The following is a 24784-nucleotide window of genomic DNA, read 5'->3' as shown; positions in this document are numbered from 1 at the left end:
TGGCACTGGCTGGAGGGGGCGGGGGCGGGGAGGAGTGCGCAGGCGCATCAAGGACGGGCGTAGTCCCGCTAGGTAGTTCTCGCGAGAAGATGGAGGAGGGGGCGGGCTGGGGGGGCGGGGCCGCGCCTCGGGAGGGGCGGCTAGCGGGAGGAGGCGACTTCGCCTGCAGAAGCGGCGGCAGCAGCAGCAGCGGCGGCGGCGCCGGCGGCAATAGCGGGCACTGGGTGAGGAGCCCAGGCTCGAGTGGAGTGAGGTGTGCGAGGGACTCCCGGGTCCGGGGTGGGGCGAGGGTCCACGGGTGGGCGACGCAGATCCGTACCCCATTCTGCCCGGCTTTGGCAGCTCCCTCGTGGTCCCGGGTTCGAATCCCAGCTCTGGCCAGCTGGCTTTGTGACCTTGGCCCAGCGCGCACCTTCTCTGAGCCATCTTCTTGTGAAGCCCTGCAGAATGCGTGGAAGAGGGTGTGGTCGCTTGGCCGATCTCCTTTGCAGTAGAAGCGCTCGGCTCTCCGAGGGGCGGGGGTGGGTGGGCGGGGGGGTGGGGCGGGGAAGTGGACACCTTATCAGTTTTGTCTTTGGCTATTTGGGTGGCCAGGCAAGAAAGCAGTTGTTTAGAGACTGTCGTGATGCAGTGTCCCGGGAGGACCTTGTAGGAGGAGGCTGTCTGTGAAGCCAGTTTTTGCTCAGAGCAAGCACTGGCCTCACATCTTACCCCAGTCAGTTGAGCATCCTCCTGCCCCTGAACTTGGCTGGCCACAGACAGCCTGCAGACCCCAGCTCACAGATGGGGCTGAGCATTGCTGCGGTTGCCCCCAGCAGCAGCCTCATGCCTGGTGGGCCACAGGAAGCTGAACATTAGTGGCTAACAGTAGGACCTATCTTCTCTTTGGGCTTCTGGCCACGAAGACATCTGAAGACATCGCTGGCAGACCCCAGGCTCTGCACATCCGCCTGGCTGTTGCACAGAGAGCTGTAATGTTTGCACCCTTCTTAAATTATTTATTTTATAATCCCACACTTTGCGATGGGAGCCCCAGGTTGAATGAGAATATGAACCTTGGGGTGGAGGGGTGCCCTGAGCCTTGGGTTGCTGGGGATCTACAGTGCGGCTCCAGGCTCGGTAACATGAGTTAGGGCCCCCGTGTCTGCTTGTGAAGGAGAGGAAAAAGATTGTTGGGTAACTGCTGCGTGCAGGGTATGATAGTGCAGAGTGTTGTGCCAGCACTTTTGAGCTGAGGCAAGGGGATTGCCTTGAGTTTTGAGGACAACCTGGCCTGCATGGTGAGGTCCAGACCAGCTACAGGATGAGACTGTCTCAAAAAACACAGAAGCGTCTGCCTGGAATCCTCATGTTTAATTTCCTTACAGATGAGTTGCTAGGATTTGAGGCTAGTTTTCAGGCCGGCAGTAACTATTTACTGTCATTTTGTGTATGTGGGCCTGCATCCTCAGTTTCCTGTTTTATGGGCAAGCCACCCAACTGGAAACCATGGGCCCTGGGTAGCTCAGGCCCGCCTGGCTCAGGTCCGCCTGATTCGGTGATCCAGTTCAAGTGCCACTGTATGAAGGACATTTGTAATATAAACCCTGGGGCTCAAGAAGTGGAGGCAGGGGGGTCTGCAGCTGAAGGCTAGCCTGGGCTATGTGAAACCCTGTCTCTAAGAAAGTAATCAAACCAAAGGAATCCTAAATGTGAAGAGACAGCTAATCACAGGAGCCATAGAGCTGCTGGGCTCCTAGAGGGTAGGACTTGGGTGAGGAAGACCAGTTTCTTGGAGGGAGGGTGTTTTGTGCATTTTTGAAGCCAGAGGACAACTTATGGTGTCATGCTCAGGAATGCCATCCATCTGAGACAGACTGGTCTGGAATTCACCACTTTGGCACGGCTGGCCGGCCAGTGAGCCCCAGGGATGCCCTCCTGTCTCTGCCTCCCCAGTGCTGGAGTTATAGGCACGCAGCACCATGCCAGGCATTTTTACTCTGTGGGTTCTAGGGATCTGAACGGAGGTCCTTGTGCTTGCATGGGAAGCACTCTACTAACTCCGCCATCCTCCTGGCCTCGAAAGGACCTGTTTTTGTCTGAGAAGGGCCTGGCTGTCGTGCTGGAGCCCAAGTTCTGTTGCTGGACATTGCAGTTGGGGTTCGGCATGAGTTAGGACCAAGTCTGTTAGAGGCAGATGATCCTAGAGAGAAGGGCAGGTGAATTTGGGGTCTAGGGACATGCAGTGGGTGTCGTCATGGGTCGTGGGTATAGTGGCTACAGTGACTAGGGAGAGGGTGAGGAGCCTGAAGTCTCCAAGGGCTTCTCTGGGCAGTGAGGCTCTGCGTCAGATGTGGTAGGAACTGGGCAGAGGACAGAAGTGTTGCAAGTTCTAGAATGGGCAGCCACTCCACCAGGCTGGGTGCTGGAGGAGGCATGAGACAGTGTGTGATCTTTAGATCCTAAGAAGGTGCGGCATTTCGGGCCTCCACATGAGGTGCTTGGAATCTCAGGGAGAACCTGAGGAAAGAGCTGCAGGCAGAAGAGGAGAGCATGCTTGGAGTGGCTGTACACTTAGTGGTTTATGGTCATTACCAGGACTGGATGGGGCGATGACTCTCTTCTAGGAAGGCCAGGTCAGAAGGTGCCATGGGTGAAAATAGCCTGGCTACTCAATACTGAAATCAATCGGGGCGTGGGGAGGGGGGAGTGTGTGTGTATGTGTGTGTGTGTGTGTGTGTGTGTGTGTGTGTGTGTACGTGTACCATTCTTTCCGTTTATTGTTTTTCAAGACAGGGTTTCTCTCTGAAGTTCAGGCTGTCCTAGAACTCGCTTTGGAGACCAGGCTGGCCTTGAACACAGAGAACCGCCTGGCTCTGCCTCCCGATGCTGGGATTAAAGGCAAGTGCCACCACCAGCTCCAGAACTCCTAATCTTACTCCTTCACCTCCCAGTGCTGGGGTTACTGGCATGAGCCACTACACCTGGTTTCTGCAGAGCTAGAGGTAGAACCCAGGGCTCTGTGCATGCTCGTGAGCACTCTACCAACCGAGCCAAACCCCAGCCCTGGACTATCATTTTAAAACAGCTTACATCCTCACTGTCCAGTTTTGAAAAGTTTGTATCTCAGCCAGGTGGTGGTGGCAAACACCATTAATCCCAGAACTAGGGAGGCAGAGGCAGGTAGATCTCTGAGTTCGAGTCTAGCCTGATCCACAGAGCTAGTTCCAGGACATCCAAGGCTGTACAAAGAAACCCTGCCTTGGAACACTACCCTTTCCCTCTCCAAAAAAAAAAAAAAAAAAGTTTGTCTTTCAAGTAGCAAGAAAGCCTGTAATCCCTGCATTGGAGAGGTGGAGGAGATAGAGGAGAATGGGGTAGAGTGGAGGAGCTGAGGAGGGGCCAGAGCTGGAGGAGGTAGCTGTGAGTTTCACACCCCTTTAGTGTATGCAACCCCAGCTGATGGTTGTCGCTGGCCCACAGATGTGGCTGGAAATAGCCTGCCCTCTCACATAATACTTCCTGCTGTTAGCCAGTGAGGTTTCTAAAACTATTTAGAAACTCTGAAACTTTCCAAATGGGAAACAGCAGACCCGGTGGCAAGTGGGGGAAGGGCTACCCTCAGAGCACAGCGGGAGCAGCAGCCGAGAGCAGTTAGCTCCCAGGCTGGACCAGCCCACCTGCCCAGACCACCAGCCTTTCCCTTTAGCCGGAGGATGGATGGAGTAGCCAGAGAAAAGACCAATGGCCAGTCCCCGGTTCAAACACTCCTTTGGTTTCTAAAGAAACTCATAAATGGGCTGGGCGGTAGTGGTGCACACCTTTGATCCCAGCACTCGGGAGGCAGAAGCAGGTGGATCTCTGTGAGTTCAAGGCCAGCCTGGGCTACAGAGTGAGTTCCTGGATAGCCAGGGCTACATAGTAAAACCCTGTCTTGAAACAAAAAAGGGGGGAAGAAAAACTCATAAATAATTAATAACACTTTACAGGATGAGGTGGAGGCCTGGTGGCACATGCTGACTTCCTAGGGCTTGGGAGGCTGAGGCAGGAGGCGAGGAACCAGCCTGTGTTACATATGAGATCCTGTCTCAAAAAGCCCAAATTAGAATGGGCCTGGTGGCTCACACATGCTCACACATACAATCCCAGCACTTGGGAGGCTGATTGGGGGTAAGTGGAGAAGGGGTGAGCATATGAACATAGCGGGATCAGAAGTTCAGGGTCAGCCGGGCAGTGGTGGCGCATGCCTGTAATCCCAGCACTCAGGAGGCAGAGGCAGGTGGATCTCTGTGAGTTCGAGGCCAGCCTGGGCTACCAAGTGAGTTCCAGGAAAGGCGCAAAGCTACACAGGGAAATCCTGTCTCGAAAAAAAAAAAAAGAAGTTCAGGGTCATCCCCTGCATATCAGATCAAGCAGTTTGGGAGTAGCCTGAACTGCATGAGAATCTGTCTCAAAAAAAAAAACAAAAACAAAAAACAAAAAACAAACAAACAAAAAAAACCTTACAAAAGATTTTAGTAGGCACTATCTCAGTGCAAGCATGAGGACTTGAGTTTGGATCACATGTACCCACATAAAAGCCAAGTGTGCCCATGTATACCCACAGGCTCGGTGCTGGCAGAGAAGGGGCGTGGAGACAGGAGGGTCCCTGGGGCTCACTGGTCAGTCAGTCTGTCAGAATCCATGGATTCCAGGTTCAGTGAGAAATTCTGTCTCAAAAAAATAAAGTGGAGAGTGATTGAGGAAAACACCCAAATATCAACCCCACCCAGCCTCCCCATGCATGTGCACATATACATGACTAACAAAAATAAGTCAGGAAATAGAAAACTCCTGAGGGAAAACTTTGTCCTGCTTCATCTCCATCCTCAGGCAAGAGAGCATAGTCTATATACTGTCCAAACTTGTCTCTCCTGAACGTGAGGGTGACTGGCCACTTGTGTCTCTCCCTGTATAAGGTATTGAGCCTAGACAGAAAAAGACAGTTGGAGGTACAGTGTGTTCCCTGGAGAAGGGTGAGAAGAGCTGATGGGGGGGGCAGCAGGGGGCCATGGGCACAGATGCTCCGACCCCAGCAGCTCACGGGGCGATGGGAGGGGACGGGTTTGGAGACAGACTCCTCAGACTCTACCCTGGAACAGCTGCAGGGTACTGACACAGTTGGCAGCGTTGAGTCTGGATTAGTCCTAAGAACACAGAAAACAAAGCAAACGAAAACACAAGACTGTTATTAGTTCCCAGAAAAATAAACTGTCGTGCGGGAGGGAAAAAAAAAATAATTACGGTGTCCCGACAGTCCCAGCTGTGAACAGTCTCCCCATAGCTGTGGCAGTGTGTGTAAACACGGGCTGCTGCTCTAATTGGAGTCAGGACATGCCTGGGGGGAGCTGTAGAGGAGGGGACACACTGGGATGTCACCTGCTGTGATCAAGAAAGTCAGACCTAAAGCCAGGGACCGGCAATCAGTGCTGGGCACACATGCCAGCACTCGGGAGGCAGAACTGGGTGGGTTTCTGAGTTCGAAGCCAGCCTAGGCTGTATCATGAGACCTTAGAGAGAGAGAAAGGAGAATCAGAGAAGCGGCTGTGAAGGTAGGGAAAGAGGGAAGGGATACTGGTTGCTAAGGAACTTGCTGGGCTCCATCACAACACACTGCAACAGTTTCAGCCAGACACAGCTGTCTTGGAGCAAGAGACTTCCCTTACTCGCTGGTGGGGCTTTCCTGTATGCATTTCCCCCTCATTATTCGCATTGTTCTCTGTGCCCTGTCTCCGCTCTGGTCGTTTGTCAAAGACACTATGCTGCCCTTAGCCATCTCCGTCCCTTTTCGTTTCTATTAAGATGTATTTTTATTCGTGCGTGCATGTCTGCGTACCCACTTGTGTCCAAGTGCTCACAGAAGCCAGAAGAGGGTGTTGGATCTCCTGAGCCTGGAGCTACAGGCAGTTGTGACCTGTTTGATGTGAATGCTGAGCCAGCTCTCCCTGAACCCGGAGCTTGCTGTTTGGACTTGGCGAGCCAGCGAGGCCTAAGGACCCTCCTGCCTGCCACCCACCCACAGTGCTGGGATTACAGGTGCATGTGGGGACGTGTCCAGCCTTTTACATGGGTGTGAGGATTCAAGTTCATGACCTCATTCTTATGCAGCAAGCACTCTTACTCACTGAACCATCTCGGCTCCTGTATTGGAATTTTTAAACGTATTTACAAGCGGGGAGAATGCTGGTGTCTCTTCCTCACTTGCCGCCCACTTTCAGAATTAGGCTGGCAGAGAATGCCAGTCCTCCTGACGCTCATCTCACGTGAGCCCCAGTGCCCTGAGCATGAGGATGTGCTTGGCAAATAAGATGGGTCCTCCCTCCAAGAGCTGCTTGGTGGAAGTGGCGACAGTCTCCACACAGTGATAGAACTGAGGTGTGACGGGTGCTGTGGGAAAGAGATGGGACATGGCCAGTGGCTCCATGGTAGGTGGTGACGGAGTTGGGGGCCCGCAGCTGTGGTGCTGTGGGGCCTGGGACCTACTTTCTGAGGCATGGCCAGGAAGGCCTTGGAACAGGGTGAGCTTTGAAGTGCCCCAAGGCATGATGGGCCCAGCAGAGGGACATGGGTGTAGCAAGAGCCTGTCCTACCAGGCCACTGATGGATGACAAGGAGCCTCTGTGGCTATACCGGAGTGACCAAGAAGGAAGGTGAATGGACCTGGTCACCACTGTGGAGAGGGCTGGAAGTGAGAACCCAGGGACACCAGGATCGGAGGCTGGGGGGCTGGGGACAGAGATGTGTCCTAATGGGCTTTCACCATGGCAGTGTGGCAGGAAGGTAGGTTGGAAGCAGGGAGAGGGGCGGGGCACTGGAGCATGTAAGTGAGAGCCGTGAGAGGCTTGGGTGGGTCAAGAGCCTAGACAGGGAGGGGATATGAATAGACTTCACAAGTCAAGTCAAGCATGGTCTAATGTTTACTGTTCTGGGGACAGAACCTTGGCTCTCACACTTACTCTACCATGGAGCCACGATGGCACCCCCTTACTGGAGAATTCTAGGCAGGTGCTCTACCACTGAGCCACACCCCAGCCCCTCACTGGGGGATTCTAGGCAGGGGCTCTACCACTAAGCCACACCCCAGCCCCTCACTGGGGGATTCTAGGCAGGGGCTCTACCACTGAGCCACACCCCAGCCCCTCACTGGGGGATTCTAGACAGGTGTTCTACCACTGAGCCACACCCCAGCCCCTCACTGGGGAATTCTAGGCAGGGGCTCTACCACTGAGCCACACCCCAGCCCCTCACTGGGGGATTCTAGGCAGGGGCTCTACCACTAAGCCACACCCCAGCCCCTCACTGGGGGATTCTAGGCAGGTGCTCTACCACTGAGCCACACCCCAGCCCCTCACTGGGGATTCTAGGCAGGTGCTCTACCACTGAGCCACACCCCAGCCCCTCACTGGGGATTCTAGGCAGGGGCTCTACCACTGAGCCACACCCCAGCCCCTCATTGGGGGATTCTAGGCAGGTGCCCTACCACTGAGCCACACCCCAGCCCCTTACTGGAGGATTCTAGGCAGGTGCTCTACCACTGAACCACACCCCAGCCCCTTACTGGAGGATTCTAGGCAGGTGCTCTACCACTGAGCCACACCCCAGCCCCTCATTGGGGGATTCTAGGCAGGTGCCCTACCACTGAGCCACACCCCAGCCCCTTACTGGAGGATTCTAGGCAGGGGCTCTACCACTGAGCCACACCCCAGCCCCTCACTGGGGGATTCTAGGCAGGTGCTCTACCACTGAGCCACACCCCAGCCCCTTACTGGGGGATTCTAGGCAGGGGCTCTACCACTGAGCCACACCCCAGCCCCTCACTGGGGGATTCTAGGCAGGGGCTCTACCACTGAGCCACACCCCAGCCCCTCACTGGGGATTCTAGGCAGGGGCTCTACCACTGAGCCACACCCCAGCCCCTCACTGGGGAATTCTAGACAGAGGCTCTACTAAGCTACATCTCCTGCCCTCTTTTTTTTTTCCCCGAGACATGGTCTTACTATGTGACCTTGGCTGTCCTGGAACTTGTTATGTAGACCAGGCTGCCTTTGTACTTGAAATTCTTTTGCCTCAGCCTCCTGAGTAGCTGGGATGGCAGCTGGTGTCAGGACTGGACCCAGACATGTCTTAAACCGATCCTGGTGACTCGTCCAGTGGTGCTGGAAATACTGTTGACGTGTGTTTGAGTTGATTTAGCTCTTGTAAATGAGTTACCTTTCAGATCAGGCAATGCAAATGAGTATTATGTGGAATGGTGAAGATCTATTAGCTATGATCCTTATCTTTGGAGAACTCCCAACCTGCTTTGGAGCTGTTGGCCTGGTAGGCTGTACTGATGTCCTGTGGGCTTGAAAGCTGCAGTCTGAGGACTCAGAGACTAATGAGGGTGGGGGGGGGGGGAGGGGAAAGATAACGAGAGAGAGAGAGAGAGAGAGAGAGAGAGAGAGAGAGAGAGAGAGAGATAACATGATCTGATAGCCTCTGTGCCTGAGGCCCAGCTCTACAGAAGTCATTGGAGGTCAAAGACCAAATTCGATCTTGATTTACATGCTACCCCATGTGTGCATACATGCATGTGCACACATGCACAAGTGTGTGTGTGTGTGTGTGTGTGTGTGTGTGTGTGTGTGTGTGTAACATCCAAATGACAACCTCAGGTGTCAGGCCTCAGGAGCTGTCCACCAGGTCATTTCTTTCTCACTGGCCTGGGGGTGTGTGGGCTCAGATAGGCAGGCTGCCGAAGAGCTGCAAGTCCTCGGTGTCCGCTCACCAGGGCTGGGGTTACAGCACTTCACCACCACACCCAGCTTTTACAGAGATGTTCAAACTGGAGTCTCCGTGCTTGCACAGGGACTTCACGGACAGAGGCTTTTCCACAGTCCCCCCTCTTTTGAGGCAGAGTCTCACTCCGCAGCCTAGCCTGTCTTTGAACTCCTGATGCTCCTGCCTCAGCCCTCTGAGTGCTGGGAGTACGGGTATCACCACCAGGCCCAATTAGCTCTCAATTTTCATTTGGCAAAATTAATATCAGTGTGACTGTTCGTTGTGTAATTTTATTTGCACATGCTGTCGTGGTGTATGGAGTTAACTGAAAATCAATGAAGGGTGTGTGTGTGTGTGTGTCTGTGTGTGTCTGTGTGTGTCTGTGTGTTCATATGAATTCATGTGAGTACAGTGTGCGTACCACAGCACTCATGTGAAGATTAGAAGACAACTTTGGATATCATTCCTTTCCTTTCACCTTAAAGACATTACAAAAAAAATATTTTTGTGTGTGAATGGATGTCTTGCCTGTATGCATGTCTGTGCACCACATGCATGCAGTTCCCATGGAGACCAGAAGAGGGTGCTTTACTCTGCTGTGGGATGTCTTTCTGTACGCTGTGAATATATGCCGTGCCCATTGGTTAGTAAATAAAGCTGCATTGACCTATGGCAGCGCAGGATGGAGCCAGGCGGGAAAATCCAAGAGAGCCAATGAGAGGAGAAAGGAGAGAAGGAGGAGACGCCAAACCGCCATCCAAGGAGCAACATGTAATGGGACGCAGGGAAAGCCACGGAGCACGTGGCAATACATAGATGAATAGAAATGGATTAATTTAAAATGAAAGAGCTAGCCAGCAAAAAGCCTGCCATAGGCCATACAGTTGATAATTAATATAAGCCTCTGAGTGATTATTTTATAAGTGGCTATGGGATCTCGGGGCCGGGTGGGACCAGAGAAACTTTACAGATGGTTGTGAGATGCCATGTGGGTTCTGGGAGCTGAACCTGGGTCCTCTAGCAAGAGCATCCACTGAGCTCTCTCCAGCCCCAACCTTCCACCTGTTTTAATAGGGTCTCATCATTGCATTCCCCGTAGCAGGTGGCTTTGACCTTCTGGTGACTTGTTTACCTCCTGTTCACCTCTAGGAGTGCTGGGATTGGAGACCTGCGCTACCGTGTCTGGCTCTGTATGGGTTCTACTCAGGTCCTCGTGTTTGTGTGGCAAATACTAGACCCGCTGAGCCGTTGAGCCATTTCCCTAAATAAGGGACTTTGATGAAACGATGGCCCCAAGTCCTGCTGGTTCTGGGGGACTCATCGCATGGCGGGGCTTTCAGTACAGCCACAGTGTTAATAGCAGGAATGAACTGCTTGCTGCCTGCAGAGAGTCAATGCCAATGCCATTAATAAAAACTCCCCAAGCGGCTGGAGAGGTGGCTCCGTGGTTAAGAGCACTTGCTGCTCTTGCTGGGGACTCGGGTTCAGTTCCCAGTACCCACATGGTGGCTCACAACCATCTGTAACTCCAGTTCCAGGGGATCTAGTGTCCTCTTCTGGCTTCCAAAGGTTCCTGCATGCATGTGGTACACATGCAGGCACACACATGCACACTAAATAAATAAGTCTCTTTCAAAGGCCAAGAGAAAAGAAAGTGCTTGTATGCTATTTCACGGGGTGTCTCACCAGCGCTTGTCACCCAAATATTCGGCATGACTCGCTGGGCATGGCTCCGTGGTAAAGCTGCATTGCAGCCTTTATTTTTACTCAATTATATTCATTTTTTTCCTTTATTTTTATTTCATGTGTACGAATGTTTTGTCTGCATGATCGTGAGCACCACATGTGTGCAGTACCATCAGAAGTCAGAAGAGGACATTAGATATCCTAGGACTGGGGTTACTGAGACCATGTGGGATTTGAACCTGGGTCCTCTGTAAGAGCAGCTGGTGCTCTGAACCACTAAGACATCTCTCCAGCCCCTATTTCATTTTTTAATTTAAAATTTCCATTTATTCGTATTGTGTATGGGTGTGTTTGCCATGATGTATGTGGGGGTCAGAGAACAACTTTGTGGGGTCAGTTCTTTCCTGTCACCTTTATGTGTGTTCTGAGGATCAAACTCAGGCCACCAGGCTTGTATAGCAAATGTATTTACTGTTGAGCTATCTCACTGGGGGATTCTAGGCAGGTGCTCTACCACTGAGCCACACCCCAGCCCCTCACTGGGGGATTCTAGGCAGGGACCCTACCACTGAGCCACACCCCAGCCCCTCACTGGGGGATACTAGGCAAGGGCTCTACCACTGAGCCACACCCCAGCCCCTCACTGGGGGATTCTAGGCAGGGGCTCTACCACTGAGCCACACCCCAGTCCTTCACTGGGGGATTCTAGGCAGGTGCTCTACCACTGAGCCACATACCAGCCCCTCACTGGGGGATTCTAGGTAGGGCTCTACCACTGAGCCACACTCCAGCCCCTCACTGGGGGACTATAGACAAGTACTTTATCATGGACCTATATTCCAATAAATTATTACACTTATTTGTGCATGTGTGTGCATACACATGTATGTCTTAGTCAGAGGAGAGCCTATGGGATTTAGTTCTGTCCTTCCACTGTGTGGGTACCAGGGCTCAAACTCAGGTTGTCTGGCTTGGAGGCAAGTGCCTTTACCTACTGAGCCCTCTCACTGGCCCAGTGCTGTGAAATTCTACCCAGCAGTAACAAAAGGAACATTCTCCTGGCCTAAGTGATGGTCTGGGTGAACCTCAGGAGCATTATGCTGAGGAAAACCTCTGTTTGTGTGGTTCTTTTCACCTTCTAAACACCAGTGGAGATTGTTGTGGATGAGTGTAGAGGGTCAGTGTGGGCAGCGTCTTATTTATTTTAATTTTACTGATTTATTTATTTTCATTTTATTTATTTGCTTTTTTAAATTTGTTTGTTTTTTGTTTTTCAAGACAGGGTTTCTCTCTGTAGCCCTGGCTGTCCTAGAACTCACTCTGTAGACCAGGTTGGTCTAGAACTCAGAGATCTACCTGCCTCTGCCTCCTGAGTGCTGGGATTAAAGAAAGGCATGCACCGCCACCACCTGGTGCATTTGATTGATTGATTGATTGATTTTTCGAGACAGGGTTTCTCTGTGTAGTTTTGGTACCTGTCCTGTATCTTGCTCTGTAGACCAGGCTGACCTCGAACTCACAGAGATCCACCTGCCTCTGCCTCCCACGTGCTGGGATTAAAGGCGTGCACCACCACCACTGGGCAAATCTTATTTATTTTTAAAGACAGGGTCTCGTGTAATGCATGCTGTCCTTGGACTCCTTCCTCCCGCCCCCACCTCCAGAGCGCTGGATGACGGGTGTGTAGCACCACACTTGGCTGGAAATATTAATTGTAGTATACATATGCCAAAATTCAGTCAGTGGAATATTAAACTACACATTAAACAAGAAGAGGGAGTTTTAGTCCATGTCAGTCATTCCTCAATAAGCCTGTTCAAGAAAGCTCAGTCCAGAGTGACTCAGCTGGGAAGGAATGCCTTCCCTGCGGAGGATCTGGCGCCCCTGGGATTCTGGAATTGGGCTGTCCCCTGACATACCTGTGTCAGAGAGTAGCTGGCCTCTGCTTCCCTCCCTCCCAGCCAAGTGCATTGCTTTCCGCCACTCACACTTCCTGTGCATGTCTCACTGACAGGATTCAGATTGTATGATGACACAGAGAAATAATGCGCAGTCTAGGGGACAGAGGAAACAGTGGTAGTAGGCAGGTTCTGCAGAGGGACAGCAGTGCCGCAGTGTGTGCACAAGGAGACTGAGTGTGAAGACATTGGCTAGTATAAGCCCAGCCTGGTGACTCATGCAGGTGATCTCAGGTAGTTGAGAGGTTGAAGCAAGAGGATGGCAAATTCCACACTGCCTGGCTACATAGTGAGTCCAGAGCCAGTCCTGGCAATTTATGAGACCTTGTATCAAAATGGAAAGGAAAAAGAGGGGGAGATCTCAGGGGCTGGAGGTGTGGCTCAGTGGTAGAGCCTCTGCCTAGAATCCCCCAGTGAGGAACTGGGGTGTGGCTCAGTGGTAGAGCCCCTGCCTAGAATCCCCCAGTGAGGGGCTGGGGTGTGGCTCAGTGGTAGATCACTGCCTAGAATCCCCCAGTGAGGGGCTGGGGTGTGGCTCAGTGGTAGAGCCCCTGCCTAGAATCCCCCAGTGAGGGGCTGGGGTGTGGCTCAGTGGTAGGGTCCCTGCCTAGAATCCCCCAGTGAGGGGCTGGGGTGTGGCTCAGTGGTAGGGTCCCTGCCTAGAATCCCCCAGTGAGGGGCTGGGGTGTGGCTCAGTGGTAGGGCCCCTGCCTAGAATCCCCCAGTGAGGAGCTGGGGTGTGGCTCAGTGGTAGAGCCCCTGCCTAGAATCCTCCGTGAGGGGCTGGGATGTGGCTCAGTGGTAGATCACTGCCTAGAATCCCCCAGTGAGGAGCTGGGGTGTGGCTCAGTGGTAGAGCCCCTGCCTAGAATCCCCCAGTGAGGGGCTGGGGTGTGCCTCAGTGGTAGGGCCCTTGCCTAGAATCCCCCAGTGAGGAGCTGGGGTGTGGCTCAGTGGTAGAGCCCCTGCCTAGAATCCCCCAGTGAGGAGCTGGGGTGTGGCTCAGTGGTAGAGCCCCTGCCTAGAATCCCCCAGTGAGGGGCTGGGGTGTGGCTCAGTGGTAGGGCCCCTGCCTAGAATCCCCCAGTGAGGAGCTGGGGTGTGGCTCAGTGGTAGAGCCCCTGCCTAGAATCCCCCAGTGAGGGGCTAGGGTGTGGCTCAGTGGTAGATCACTGCCTAGAATCCCCCAGTGAGGGGCTGGGTGTGGCTCAGTGGTAGATCACTGCCTAGAATCCCCCAGTGAGGGGCTGGGTGTGGCTCAGTGGTAGAGCCCCTGCCTAGAATCCCCCAGTGAGGGGCTGGGGTGTGGCTCAGTGGTAGGGCCCCTGCCTAGAATCCCCCAGTGAGGGGCTGGGTATGGCTCAGCGGTAGAGCCCCTGCCTAGAATCCCCCAGTGAGGGGCTGGGGTGTGGCTCAGCGGTAGAGCCCCTGCCTAGAATCCCCCAGTGAGGGGCTGGGGTGTGCCTCAGTGGTAGGGCCCCTGCCTAGAATCCCCCAGTGAGGAGCTGGGGTGTGCTCAGTGGTAGAGCCCCTGCCTAGAATCCCCCAGTGAGGGGCTGGGGTGTGCCTCAGTGGTAGGGCCCTGGCCTAGAATCCCCCAGTGAGGGCTGGGGTGTGGCTCAGTGGTAGAGCCCCTGCCTAGAATCCTCCAATGAGGGGCTGGGGTGTGGCTCAGTGGTAGGGCCCCTGCCTAGAATCCCCCAGTGAGGGGCTGGGGTGTGCCTCAGTGGTAGAGCCCCTGCCTAAAATCCCCCAGTGAGGGGCTGGGTATGGCTCAGTGGTAGAGCCCCTGCCTAGAATCCCCCAGTGAGGGGCTGGGTGTGGCTAAGTGGTAGTGTGCTTTTTCTAGCATCGCAAAGCTCTGGGTTCTATCCCCAGCCCTACAAGGGAACTGGGGGAAAGAGATAAGGAGACAGAGAATGCGAGAGCTGGGCTAGGATGAGATTAAAGTTGGTATTAGGATTGAGTCACGTGATTATAAAGGCCAAGAAGTGCAGGCTCAACTGTGCCCCGGCTTGGAGACAGACACTTGGAGAGCAGGCTGTCTTGCTTTGACCTTTGTAACATCATTGTTTGCATTTCAGAGTAAATTTTTAAAAATACGTCAATTTCTTCAAAAACCTGTTGGGCCTTTTTAAATTTTTTTGGTTGAAGTTAATGTTGTATTCTGGCCTGGACTGGATGGAGGAGGTCCAGTGCATTGGTTCAGGGCAATATGCATTTTTTTTTTTTTTTTTTTTTTGAGACAGGGTTTCACTAACTTGTGATCCTCCTGCCTCAGCATCCTGACTGCTGGGGTGACAGGCGTGTAGCACCAATCCCAGCTGCAGCCTTAGTTTCTCCATTCAAATGTTCGTCTTATTCACCTTTACACACACACTCAGAATAACCATGTCTCTTGTGTCTTTTGTATGTGTGTGAGTGTGTGTTAGTGATTGTAGGAAAGTTGGGATGTTGTAGGTCCAGAGCCTAATTACAGTTTATCTTGAGCAGTCTTCAGCTGTTGGGCCTGACATCCTCCTAACTATTAGGTAAATCCTCTGGAATGTACAAAGACACCTAGCTTCCCTAACCAGCAGAGATCTCTTTGATTTGCTATGACTGCCTGCCTGCCTGACGTTTCTTCTGGCGTATATGAAAAGTGTCTTGATTCACACCTTTAATCCCAGCACTCAGGAGGCAGAGACAGGTGGATGGATCTCCGAGTTCAAGGGCAGCCTGGTCTACAAAGCAAGTTCCAGGAGAGCCAGGGCTCCAGAGAAACCCTGTCTCAAAAACCAAAACAAAAAAGTATATGAAAAGCACCTTGATTTATAACTTCCTTTGTTCTGTTACTTGCTATGAACAACTTTAAAGTGTTACCACACTGGAACATGGAATCTGAAGTAACCTAATTTGTGCCAAGGCTGTGATCACGCGTTTGGCCCCAAAATAAACTATCTTATCACTTATGGGAGGAAAGTTGGGTTTTTGGGTTGACACACTTTACCCAGCAAGCCATCTCTGCGGCTCCAGAATACCTTTGGCTAAACATCTGGGCTTCCAGTGGTCTAGTCTTGTTAGCACATAAAAGCAACTCTCCCATGTTATTTGACGTTCTTGCCTAATGGTCATGAGTTCTGAAAAAAACGATGCTGCCCTTACAGAGGTGTGGCTCTGCCTTGCTCACTCACTCCCAGCTCATGGTGACTGGACATGATGGATCTGAGGCCACTACAATGTCTGCTGCTGGCCACCCTTCTGCCGCCCAGCTCCTTGCCCATGTTGGTGTGATGGGTGGTTTGGAACACTTGAGCCCCAGCATGGCACTTGCCTTTTGGCTGCCTGGCTTGCCTGGGGCATTGTTACGCCTGTGGTGGGTGAGAGAAGTATCTGATAGCCCTGTTGCAGGCAACTGCACCTTGCCTGGCTGTTGACTTTGGTGTTGAACCTGCCCGTTATCCGAACACTTAGGAGCACAAGGGGCCCGGGCTTGTGAAAGTCTCCCCCAGCTTCTGATGTGTCCTTCTGAAGGGAGAGTCCAGGTCCCATGGCTGTTGCAAGTCTGCTTGATGGCAGGTCCTTTTGCTGGGCTGCTCCAGTCTGCTGCTGCTGCTGCTGCAGAGTACACGGGGCCTTTTGTTGACTGCTGTTTTGAAAGAGTTGGAGATTTTGGATTTGAAAATAACACTCTTATTTTTTAAATGGAAAATTACTCTCTGAGATCATTTGTGGTCCCTGACTGTTTTGGAGGCAGGCAGGGACCATGGCTGTGGTTCTCTGTCCCACCATTCCCAGCTGACTCCCCAACAGAAGGCAGCGTAGTTGTCCCCCAGATGTCTGGAAATAAGACTAGACATTCCTAGATCCCAAACTACTTGAATAAAATAAAATAAAGCTGGTTGCTGATGGTGCTGACCTGGCAGCCTTTTTTTTTTCCCCTATGCTCTTGTTCCTCATGGTCCTGTGAGTTGTGGCTTTAAAGTGTCAGAGTGGGCCCCTTCAAAGGGCCGCTGTCACAGAGCCCTCTCCTGTATGCAGCTGACTCATTTCGGTAACTGCTGTTTATGTGGTTTGTCTGAGGTCAGACATGACAAGAGAGGACTGCCTTGATGTTAAAAATGAACCCTGGCCTCTTAGACTGCAAGGAGAATGTGTCTTAGTGGACACAGTCCATGGGCTTGTCACCTTGATGTAAAAAGTCAGGAGAGGGGCCCCTGCAGCTGCCCCAAGTCTGGCCATGTGTGAACTCAGCATTGTTTCATCAGGACAAGTCCAAAACTGGATGAGGAAACATGGGGTTTGACTCTTCAAAGGGAATCTTCAGATGGGGATTATAGCTCAGTGGTAGAGCCCCTGCCTAGGATCCCCCAGTGAGGGGCTGGGGTGTGGCTCAGTGGTAGAGCCCCTGCCTAGAATCCCCCAGTGAATGGCTGGGGTGTGGCTCAGTGGTAGAGCCCCTGCCTAGAATCCCCCAGTGAGGGGCTGAGGTGTGGCTCAGTGGTAGGGCACCTGCCTAGAATCCCCCAGTGAGGGGATAGGGTGTGGCTCAGTGGTAGAGCCCCTGCCTAGAATACCCCAGTGAGGGGCTGGGGTATGGCTCAGTGGTAGAGCCCCTGCCTAGAATCCCCCAGTGAGGGGCTGGGGTGTGACTCAGTGTTAGAGCCCCTGCCTAGAATCCCCCAGTGAGGGGCTGGGGTGTGGCTCAGTGGTAGAGCACCTGCCTAGAATCCCCCAGTGAGGGGCTGGGGTGTGACTCACTGGTAGAGACCCTGCCTAGAATCCCCCAGTGAGGGGCTGGGGTGTGGCTCAGTGGTAGAGCCCCTGCCTAGAATCCCCCAGTGAGGGGCTGGGGTGTGGCTCAGTGGTAGAGCACCTGCCTAGAATCCCCTAGTGAGGGGCTGGGATGTGGCTCAGCCAGAGAGTACTTGCCTATTGTTCATGAAACCCTGAGTTTCATCCACAGTGTGGCATTAAAAGAGAACTCTGGGATTTATACCCTGTTTTTCTTCCTGTAAGAACCCAGATAGGATTCATTGCCAGTCTTATTTTCATGCATCCCTCCATTCCACACATTTTCAAAAAGATTTAATTTTTTCACATACATGAGAATTTTGCCTGCAAATATGTCTGTACACCATGGGTGTGTCTGGTGCCCACGGAGGCCAGAAGAGGGTGTCAGATCCTCTAGAACTGGAGCTCCAGGCACTTGTGAGCTGCCATGCAGAGGCTGGGAATCAAACCCTGGTGCTCTGCAAGAGCAGCAAATGCTCTTAACCACTGAGCCATCTCTCCAGCCCACCATCACACATTTTGTTTTGTTTTGTTTTTCGAGACAGGGTTTCCCTGTAGCTTTGGAGCCTGTCCTGGAACTTGCTTTGTAGACCAGGCTGGACTTGAACTCACAGAGATCCGCCTGCCTCTGCCTCCCGAATGCTGGGATTACAGGCGTGCGCCTCCACCGCCCGGCTTATCACACATTTTTAATAAACAGGTCTGTCAGCCCTGTGATCTTCTGAGACATCCTAGTGGGAGAGTGAGCTGTGGCTTCAACAGTCCAATTTCTTCTGCTGTGGCGCTGTAGCAAACCTTTTTCTAGAATTATTTATGGACAGGGTGTGAATATGGAGTCCAGTCTCGCCTGACTTCACAGTCCTTTACCTCAGTCTCCTTCAGCAGCCTTTGGAGTGAAACAATGTTTCACACAACCAAAATTCCCTTTGAAACAGTGTCTCAAACACCAAAATTCCCTTTGAAACAGTGTCTCAAACAACTAAACTTCCCTTTGAAACAGTGTCTCAAATACCAAAATTCCCTTTGAAACAGTGTCTCAAACACCAAAATTCCCTTTGAAACAGTGTCTCAAACAACAACCGTAACAAAAATTCCCTTTGTGGTAGCCTATGGATCAATTTAGAAGTGGTCCATTTGCTTCCCAGGTGTTTGGAGATTTTCCTATTAACTTTCTGATATTGATATCTTGTTTTTATAGTATTATAACCAAATAATTCCCAATGGTTTCAGTTTCATTAACCATGTCTACATCTGGCCTGCTATGTTGAATGCTTTGTTGCTTGGAGGTGAAAAAGTGAATTCAGTTGTATCAGGAAGGGTTCCTGTGTCAGTTACATCCTGTTCTGTGGTTTCTCAGTTATCAAGACTGGACTGTCAGGGCTGGAGAGATGGGTCAGCAGTTAAGAGAAAGGACTTGGCAAAGGACCCAAGTTTAGTTTCCAGTACCCACATCACGTGGATTACAACCCCCTGGAACTCCAGCTCCAGGACTTCTGATACCCTCTTCTGACCTCTGAGGGCACCTGCACTCATATGTAGATACCCACATAGACAGACACACAAATACATGTAACCAAACAAAATCAAATGTAAAGAAAAGAGTAAAATGTTGAAGTCTCCAAACATAATGCAGATTTCCCCCCAAGTATACCTTAACTATATGTACTGTTAAATAAATATATATATACATGTATATATGTAACTATATATATAAAATAACTTTTTGAGACAGAGTTTTATATAGCCCAGGCTATCCTCAAACTCACTTTGTAGCCCAGGATGACCTTGAATTCCTGATCCTCTTGTCTCTATCTTCTGATTAGATGAGATGGCAGGCTTGTGCCACCACACCTGTTTTTATGCAGTGCTAGGGATAGAATCCAGGACTCAGCTGCTAACTGAGCTACATCTCCAGTCTGAATTTTTTTTATTTTGTATTTTTTAGAGCTGAGGATCGAACCCAGGGCCTTGTGCTTGCTAGGCAAGCGATCTGTCACTGAGCTAAATCCTCAACCCCTGCAGTCTGAATTTTTGCTTTATGTATTTTGAAGCTATGTCATGTGATGAATATGTATTTGTGGTTGTTATGTCTTCTTTGTGGGTTGAATTGTCTGTGATGATGCAACGGCTCCCCTCGTCTTGAGTAAGTCCTTCTGAAGTTTTCTTCATCTGATATTAATATGACCACTTCAGCTTGCTTTTGATGAATGTGTGTATGACTAATATTTTCTGTCCCAGAGGAGAGAAGTAGAGTGCCAACCAGCCCTGTCTCCATCTCCTCTGTCCACCCACTCCATGCCGTGGCAATGGGAGTCATAGTGGACTCAGCCCCGCTCTGGGTCTTGCTATGAAAGGGGCAGGGAGTCAGTTGGGCTATCCCACCTCACACCATCTCATCTAACCATCTCCTCCCAGATGTTGACACCAGGTAGGGTCAAGGCCCAGGCTACCACACCACCATGCTGACAGTCACACTGTCTCTTGTCCCTATGGTGAGGGTTGGGGATCAGCTCCCTGCTCTGGCCCCATGACTACCTTCCACATGGCACCTGAGCAGGAGTGGGAATGTTGCACCTCTTTGTTTCAGTGAAGGATCGTCTCAGAGGCTCCGATACACTTTGCCATTGGTGCTTAGCTTAAGTGGAATGGGTGCTACTGGACCGATTTTCTTGTTGCTAGGCTACTGTGAGCATGACTCTGGCCTCAGTGATAGGCCAGAAAGCTGTACTTCCTTGAGGACCAGCTTTGGAACCTGGGAACCAGATCACTTGCTCCTGACCTGGGCTTTAGGTCCATGCCATCTGGGCACTCTGACTGTGCCAGAGGCCAGGTCTGATGTCCCACCGCATGCTGCAGCAGGGTGTGACTCCGCTGCGCTTGCTTGGTCTGAGAATGCACAATGGGAGAGGTTTGGGAGGAAGAGTGGCTTGGGCATTGGATAAACTTCACTTGTACCCTCCTAAGGACGGATGTGCCTGTCAGCTCCCTCGACTCCCTCCTTGGCACCTTCTCACGTGGTTAGTTTCTGGGAAACCATTTTCTCTCCTTTTTTTAATTTTAAAATTTAGTGTGTGTGTGTGTGTGTGTGTGTGTGTGTGTGTGTGTGTGAGAGAGAGAGAGAGAGAGAGAGAGAGAGAGAGAGAGAGAGAATATTCTAGAGGTCATAGGTCAGCCTCAGATATCATCTCAGGAACCATCCATCTTGTGGTATGTAAGTGGGTATATGTGAGTATGTGCATAGGTGCATGTGTGTGTGTGTGTGTGTGTGTGTGTGTGTGTGTGTGTGTGTGCAGGTCAGAGGTCAACCTCAGGTGTCCCTTGGAACCATATACCTTCTCTTTTGAAGCAGGGTCTCCCTCTGGGACTTGAGGCTTGCCCACTAGGCTCGGCAGGCTAGCCACTACACCCCAGGAATCCCCCTGTCTCTGCATCCCTAGTGATGAGATTACACACACACACCTCCACACCTGATTTTTTTAAATTTTTGTTCTTGTTTGTTTGTTTTGTTTTTGTTTTTTGAGACAGGGTCTCTCTACATAGCCCTAGCTGTCCTGGAACTCACTGTGTAGTTCAGGCTGGCCTCCAACTCACACAGAGATCCACCTGCTTCTGCCTCCCTAGTGCTGGGAGTGAAGGCATGCACCTGGCTGAAGTGGATTCTGGGGATCTAACTCCGGTCCTTACGCTAGCACAATAAACTCTCTACCCACTGGGACATCTGCTTAGCCCTTTGACCTTTTTCAGTACAGGGACAAAGAGTCTCTACTTACTTTGGTGGCACTCCAAGCTAGAGTAACTGAAGCCCCAACCAGAATCATCATCACAGGGAGGCTAGAGGCTAGACGTGCAGGCAGGGCTGTTTGGTGGGAAGTGGAGAGGAGGGTCCCGATGTCAGCAGATACCCACTACCCAAAGCCCTCCAGGTAAGGAAAAAATCCATGCTGTTCTGAACCTCTAACCTGATGTGTTCTGGCCTCTCCAGGTTCATCTCCCAGCACCATGTCCCAGCGGTACACAAGACTGAAGTGAGGGGCCAGGTGTGGGCCCTGCCCAGGGCAGCATGACCAAGCCTCGGCTCTTCCGGCTGTGGCTGGTACTGGGGTCAGCCCTCATGATTCTTTTGATCATTGTATACTGGGACAACGTGGGCACCGCCCACTTCTATCTGCACACATCCCTATCCAGGCCACACATCCTGGAACCCCTTCCCACCCCAGGGCTGGGTGGTGAGAATGTGTTCACTTCTGATGTGGATGAGTTTTTGGATACACTACTTAGTTCTGATGCGAAGCAGACTGACCTTTCCAGACAAAAAACTGAGCAGCCCCCGGTGCTCACCCCCAGCAAGCCGGTCCTGAGCCACATGGAGGAGAACGTGAGAGGCTACGACTGGTCCACCCATGATGCCCAGCAGAACCCAGACCGGGACCGGCAGCAGGCCGAGAGGAGGAGCCTGCTGAGAGACTTCTGTGCCAACGCCAGCCTGGCATTCCCCACCAAGGACCGCTCTTTTGATGACATCCCCAACTACGAACTCAACCACCTGATCGTGGACGATCGCCACGGGATCATCTACTGCTACGTGCCCAAGGTGGCCTGTACCAACTGGAAGCGAGTGATGATCGTGCTGAGCGAGAGCCTGCTGGACCGGGGCAGCCCCTACCGAGACCCCCTGGACATCCCCCGGGAGCACGTGCACAACTCCAGCACGCACCTGACCTTCAACAAGTTCTGGCGCCGCTATGGGAAGTTCTCGCGTCACCTCATGAAGGTCAAGCTGAAGAAGTACACCAAGTTCCTGTTCGTGCGCGACCCCTTCGTGCGCCTCATCTCTGCCTTCCGCAGCAAGTTCGAGCTGGAGAACGAGGAGTTCTACCGCAAGTTTGCAGTGCCCATGCTCCGGCTGTACACCAACCACACCAGCCTGCCCGCCTCGGTGAGCGAGGCCTTCAGCGCCGGTCTCAAGGTCTCCTTCGCCAACTTCATCCAGTACCTGCTGGACCCACACACCGAGAAGCTGGCACCCTTCAACGAGCACTGGCGACAGGTGTACCGCCTCTGCCACCCATGCCAGATAGACTATGACTTCGTGGGGAAGCTGGAGACCCTGGATGAGGATGCTGCCCAGCTCCTGAGGTCCCTCAAAGTGGACTCCCAGCTCCACTTCCCCCCCAGTTACCGGAACAGGACGGCCAGCAGCTGGGAGGAGGGCTGGTTTGCCAACATCCCCTTAGCCTGGAGACAGCAGCTCTACAAGCTCTACGAAGCCGACTTTGTTCTCTTTGGCTACCCCAAACCAGAAAACCTGCTCAGAGACTGAGCTCCCCAGCACCAAATAAACCCTCACGCCGGTCCCATTCAACTGAACGATGGCCCCGGTGAGGCGGTCCTTTGAGGATGGGGCCGGCCCTGTGCCTCCTGGGTTCTCTCCTGGCTTCCTTTCCCTTCTGGTGTGACAGGCAGAGGATGCCACAGCTTTCCCATCAGGAGACCACAGAACAACCCAAGACCCGAGCACCTCACACTCCAGAGTTCTACACCCCCCACCACCACCCTTTTGCAATACGGATTTGTTTACTCCACAGCCTGTATTCATGGAACACTGTTAATACTGTTTTCTAAGATTAATATATTTCAGATATATTTAATACGAAAGTGGGAGAGAGCTGGAGTAAAGCGTGCTGCCCCGCACCCTTGCACTTTGGTGGTCCTTTGAGTCAGGCGACAAGCCCACACAGGAAGGGGCCCAGGGGTGGATGGGATATCCAAGTCTTACACCTCCCCGGGAGGGAGAAGATCTCAAAGTGTCTTCACTAGAGGGGAGCCTGAATTTGAAAACAACTGTTTTAATTGGTTGTTACTGTAACAAAACCACTGAGGTTCGGTAATTGTAAGGGCCTGGTGTTAACACCAGTGCCTGTGAGGCCCTCAGGGAGTTGGCAGCCGCTGGAGGGATCTCACCAGACAGGAAACAGTGTGGCCCGGCCGTGGTCCTTCTGCCTGTTCTGAGGGCATGGGCTCCCTTAGCTTCGAACTCCCTGTCCCTGATGACAAGCGTCCAACATGTAGATCCCTGAAGGACATAACCAGACCATTCCCAGCCATCACAGGCTTTGCCTGTAGTGCATTTTTTAAAAAAATATTTTTGTGTGTATGGGTGTTTTGCCTGCATGTATGTCTGTGCACCACATGCATACAGTACCCACAGAGGCCAGAAGAGGGCGTTGGATTCCCCTGGAATTGAGTTTCAGACAATTGTAAGCCACCATGTGGGTGCTAGGTCCTCTGGAAGAGCAGCCAGTGCTCCTAACCCTGAGCCATCTCTCCAGCCCCAAAGCCCTTTTGTGAAATGGTGATGCATTTGAGAAGGGTAAGCCGCGATAAATCTTCAGGGCTCTCCGCTGAAATGGGATCAGAGGTAAACTGTTGTGAGGTCAGAGCCTCAGAGCAAAGCTGACTTTCCGTCCTATCAGATCCTTTAACCAAGTGCAGTCCTGGCTGTCAGATTCACAGCCATTGCCCCAGCCTAGTGATGTAGGCCTGTTATCCCAGCTACCCCGGATACTGAGGCAGGAGGGTCACAAGTTTAAAGCCTGCCTGGGCTACAGAGTAAGTTCTTAAAAGGGCAGCCTGAGCATCTCTGTGAGACCCTACCTCAAAATAAAACATTAAAAGAGGGCTCAGTGGTAAAGCCTGGCTAGAATCCCCCAGTGAGGGGCTGGAGTATGGCTCAGTGGTAGAGCACCTGCCTAGAATCCCCCAGTGAGGGGCTGGGGTGTGGCTCAGTGGTAGAGCACCTGCCTAGGATCCCCCAGTGAAAAGTTGGATGTGTGATGTTTCACACACAGGGTCCTGACTATGCTATTGAATTACTATGTTGATATTTGACAAACTAAGATTGAAAATGTCTCATTAAGAAAAGGAAATGTGCTGGGCGGTGGTGGTGCACGCCTTTAGTTCCAGCACTTGGGAGGCAGAGCCAGGTTGATCTCTGTGAGTTCGAAGCCAGTCTGGTCTACAGAGTGAGATCCAGGACAGGCTCCAAAACTACACGGAGAAACCTTGGCCCCAAAAACCAAAAAAAGAAAAAAGAAAAGGAAATGCCATGGAACTTTCTGAGATGGTGTTTGTGTAGACAGGCACTGATTATTTATCAGTATTATAAAATATTAATAGTGTCAATATTCATGGGGAATAATGAATATTTATGACCATCTCCTTTCTCTGCCAAGACCCAGTCAGAGAGACCAAAGCCGTCTATCTGGAGAGTTCATTTCAAACCACCAGGGAGATGGCCAGCTACTTGGATAATGCTGTGGTCAGACATCTGACAGAAACATCTTGGGAAAGATTTTATTTTAAAATTACATTTACTTTGTGTGTGTCTGTGTACACACACACACACACACACACACACACACGTGTGTGCACACCACAATCCACATGTGGATTCAGAAGCCACCTTGCGGGGGTTGGTTCCTTGCTTCCACCATGGGTTCCGGGGATTAACTCACCTTACACTTGGTAGCAAGCTCCTTTACCTGCTGAGCCACCTTATCAGCCCAGAGGGAAGGATTTCTTTTGGCTGG

The 24784-nt window shown here is 51.9% G+C and overlaps 1 protein-coding gene across 1 annotated transcript; it reads left to right on the top strand.

Moving 5' to 3' along the window:
• Window positions 1-124: 124 nt before the first annotated feature.
• Window positions 125-22850, top strand: Chst12 (carbohydrate sulfotransferase 12). The gene is made up of 2 exons (XM_036171997.1): window positions 125-253; window positions 21178-22850. The coding sequence occupies exon 2, from the start codon at window positions 21256-21258 to the stop codon at window positions 22513-22515; it is 1260 nt and encodes a 419-aa protein (XP_036027890.1). The 5' UTR covers window positions 125-253; window positions 21178-21255; the 3' UTR covers window positions 22516-22850.
• The last annotated feature ends 1934 nt before the right edge of the window (window positions 22851-24784 follow it).

Source organism: Onychomys torridus, chromosome 22 (genome assembly GCF_903995425.1).
Source record: "Onychomys torridus chromosome 22, mOncTor1.1, whole genome shotgun sequence".
Classification (NCBI taxonomy): Eukaryota; Metazoa; Chordata; class Mammalia; order Rodentia; family Cricetidae; genus Onychomys; species Onychomys torridus.
Note: the sequence above shows the minus strand (reverse complement) of the source record. Positions and strands in the feature narration are given on the sequence as shown.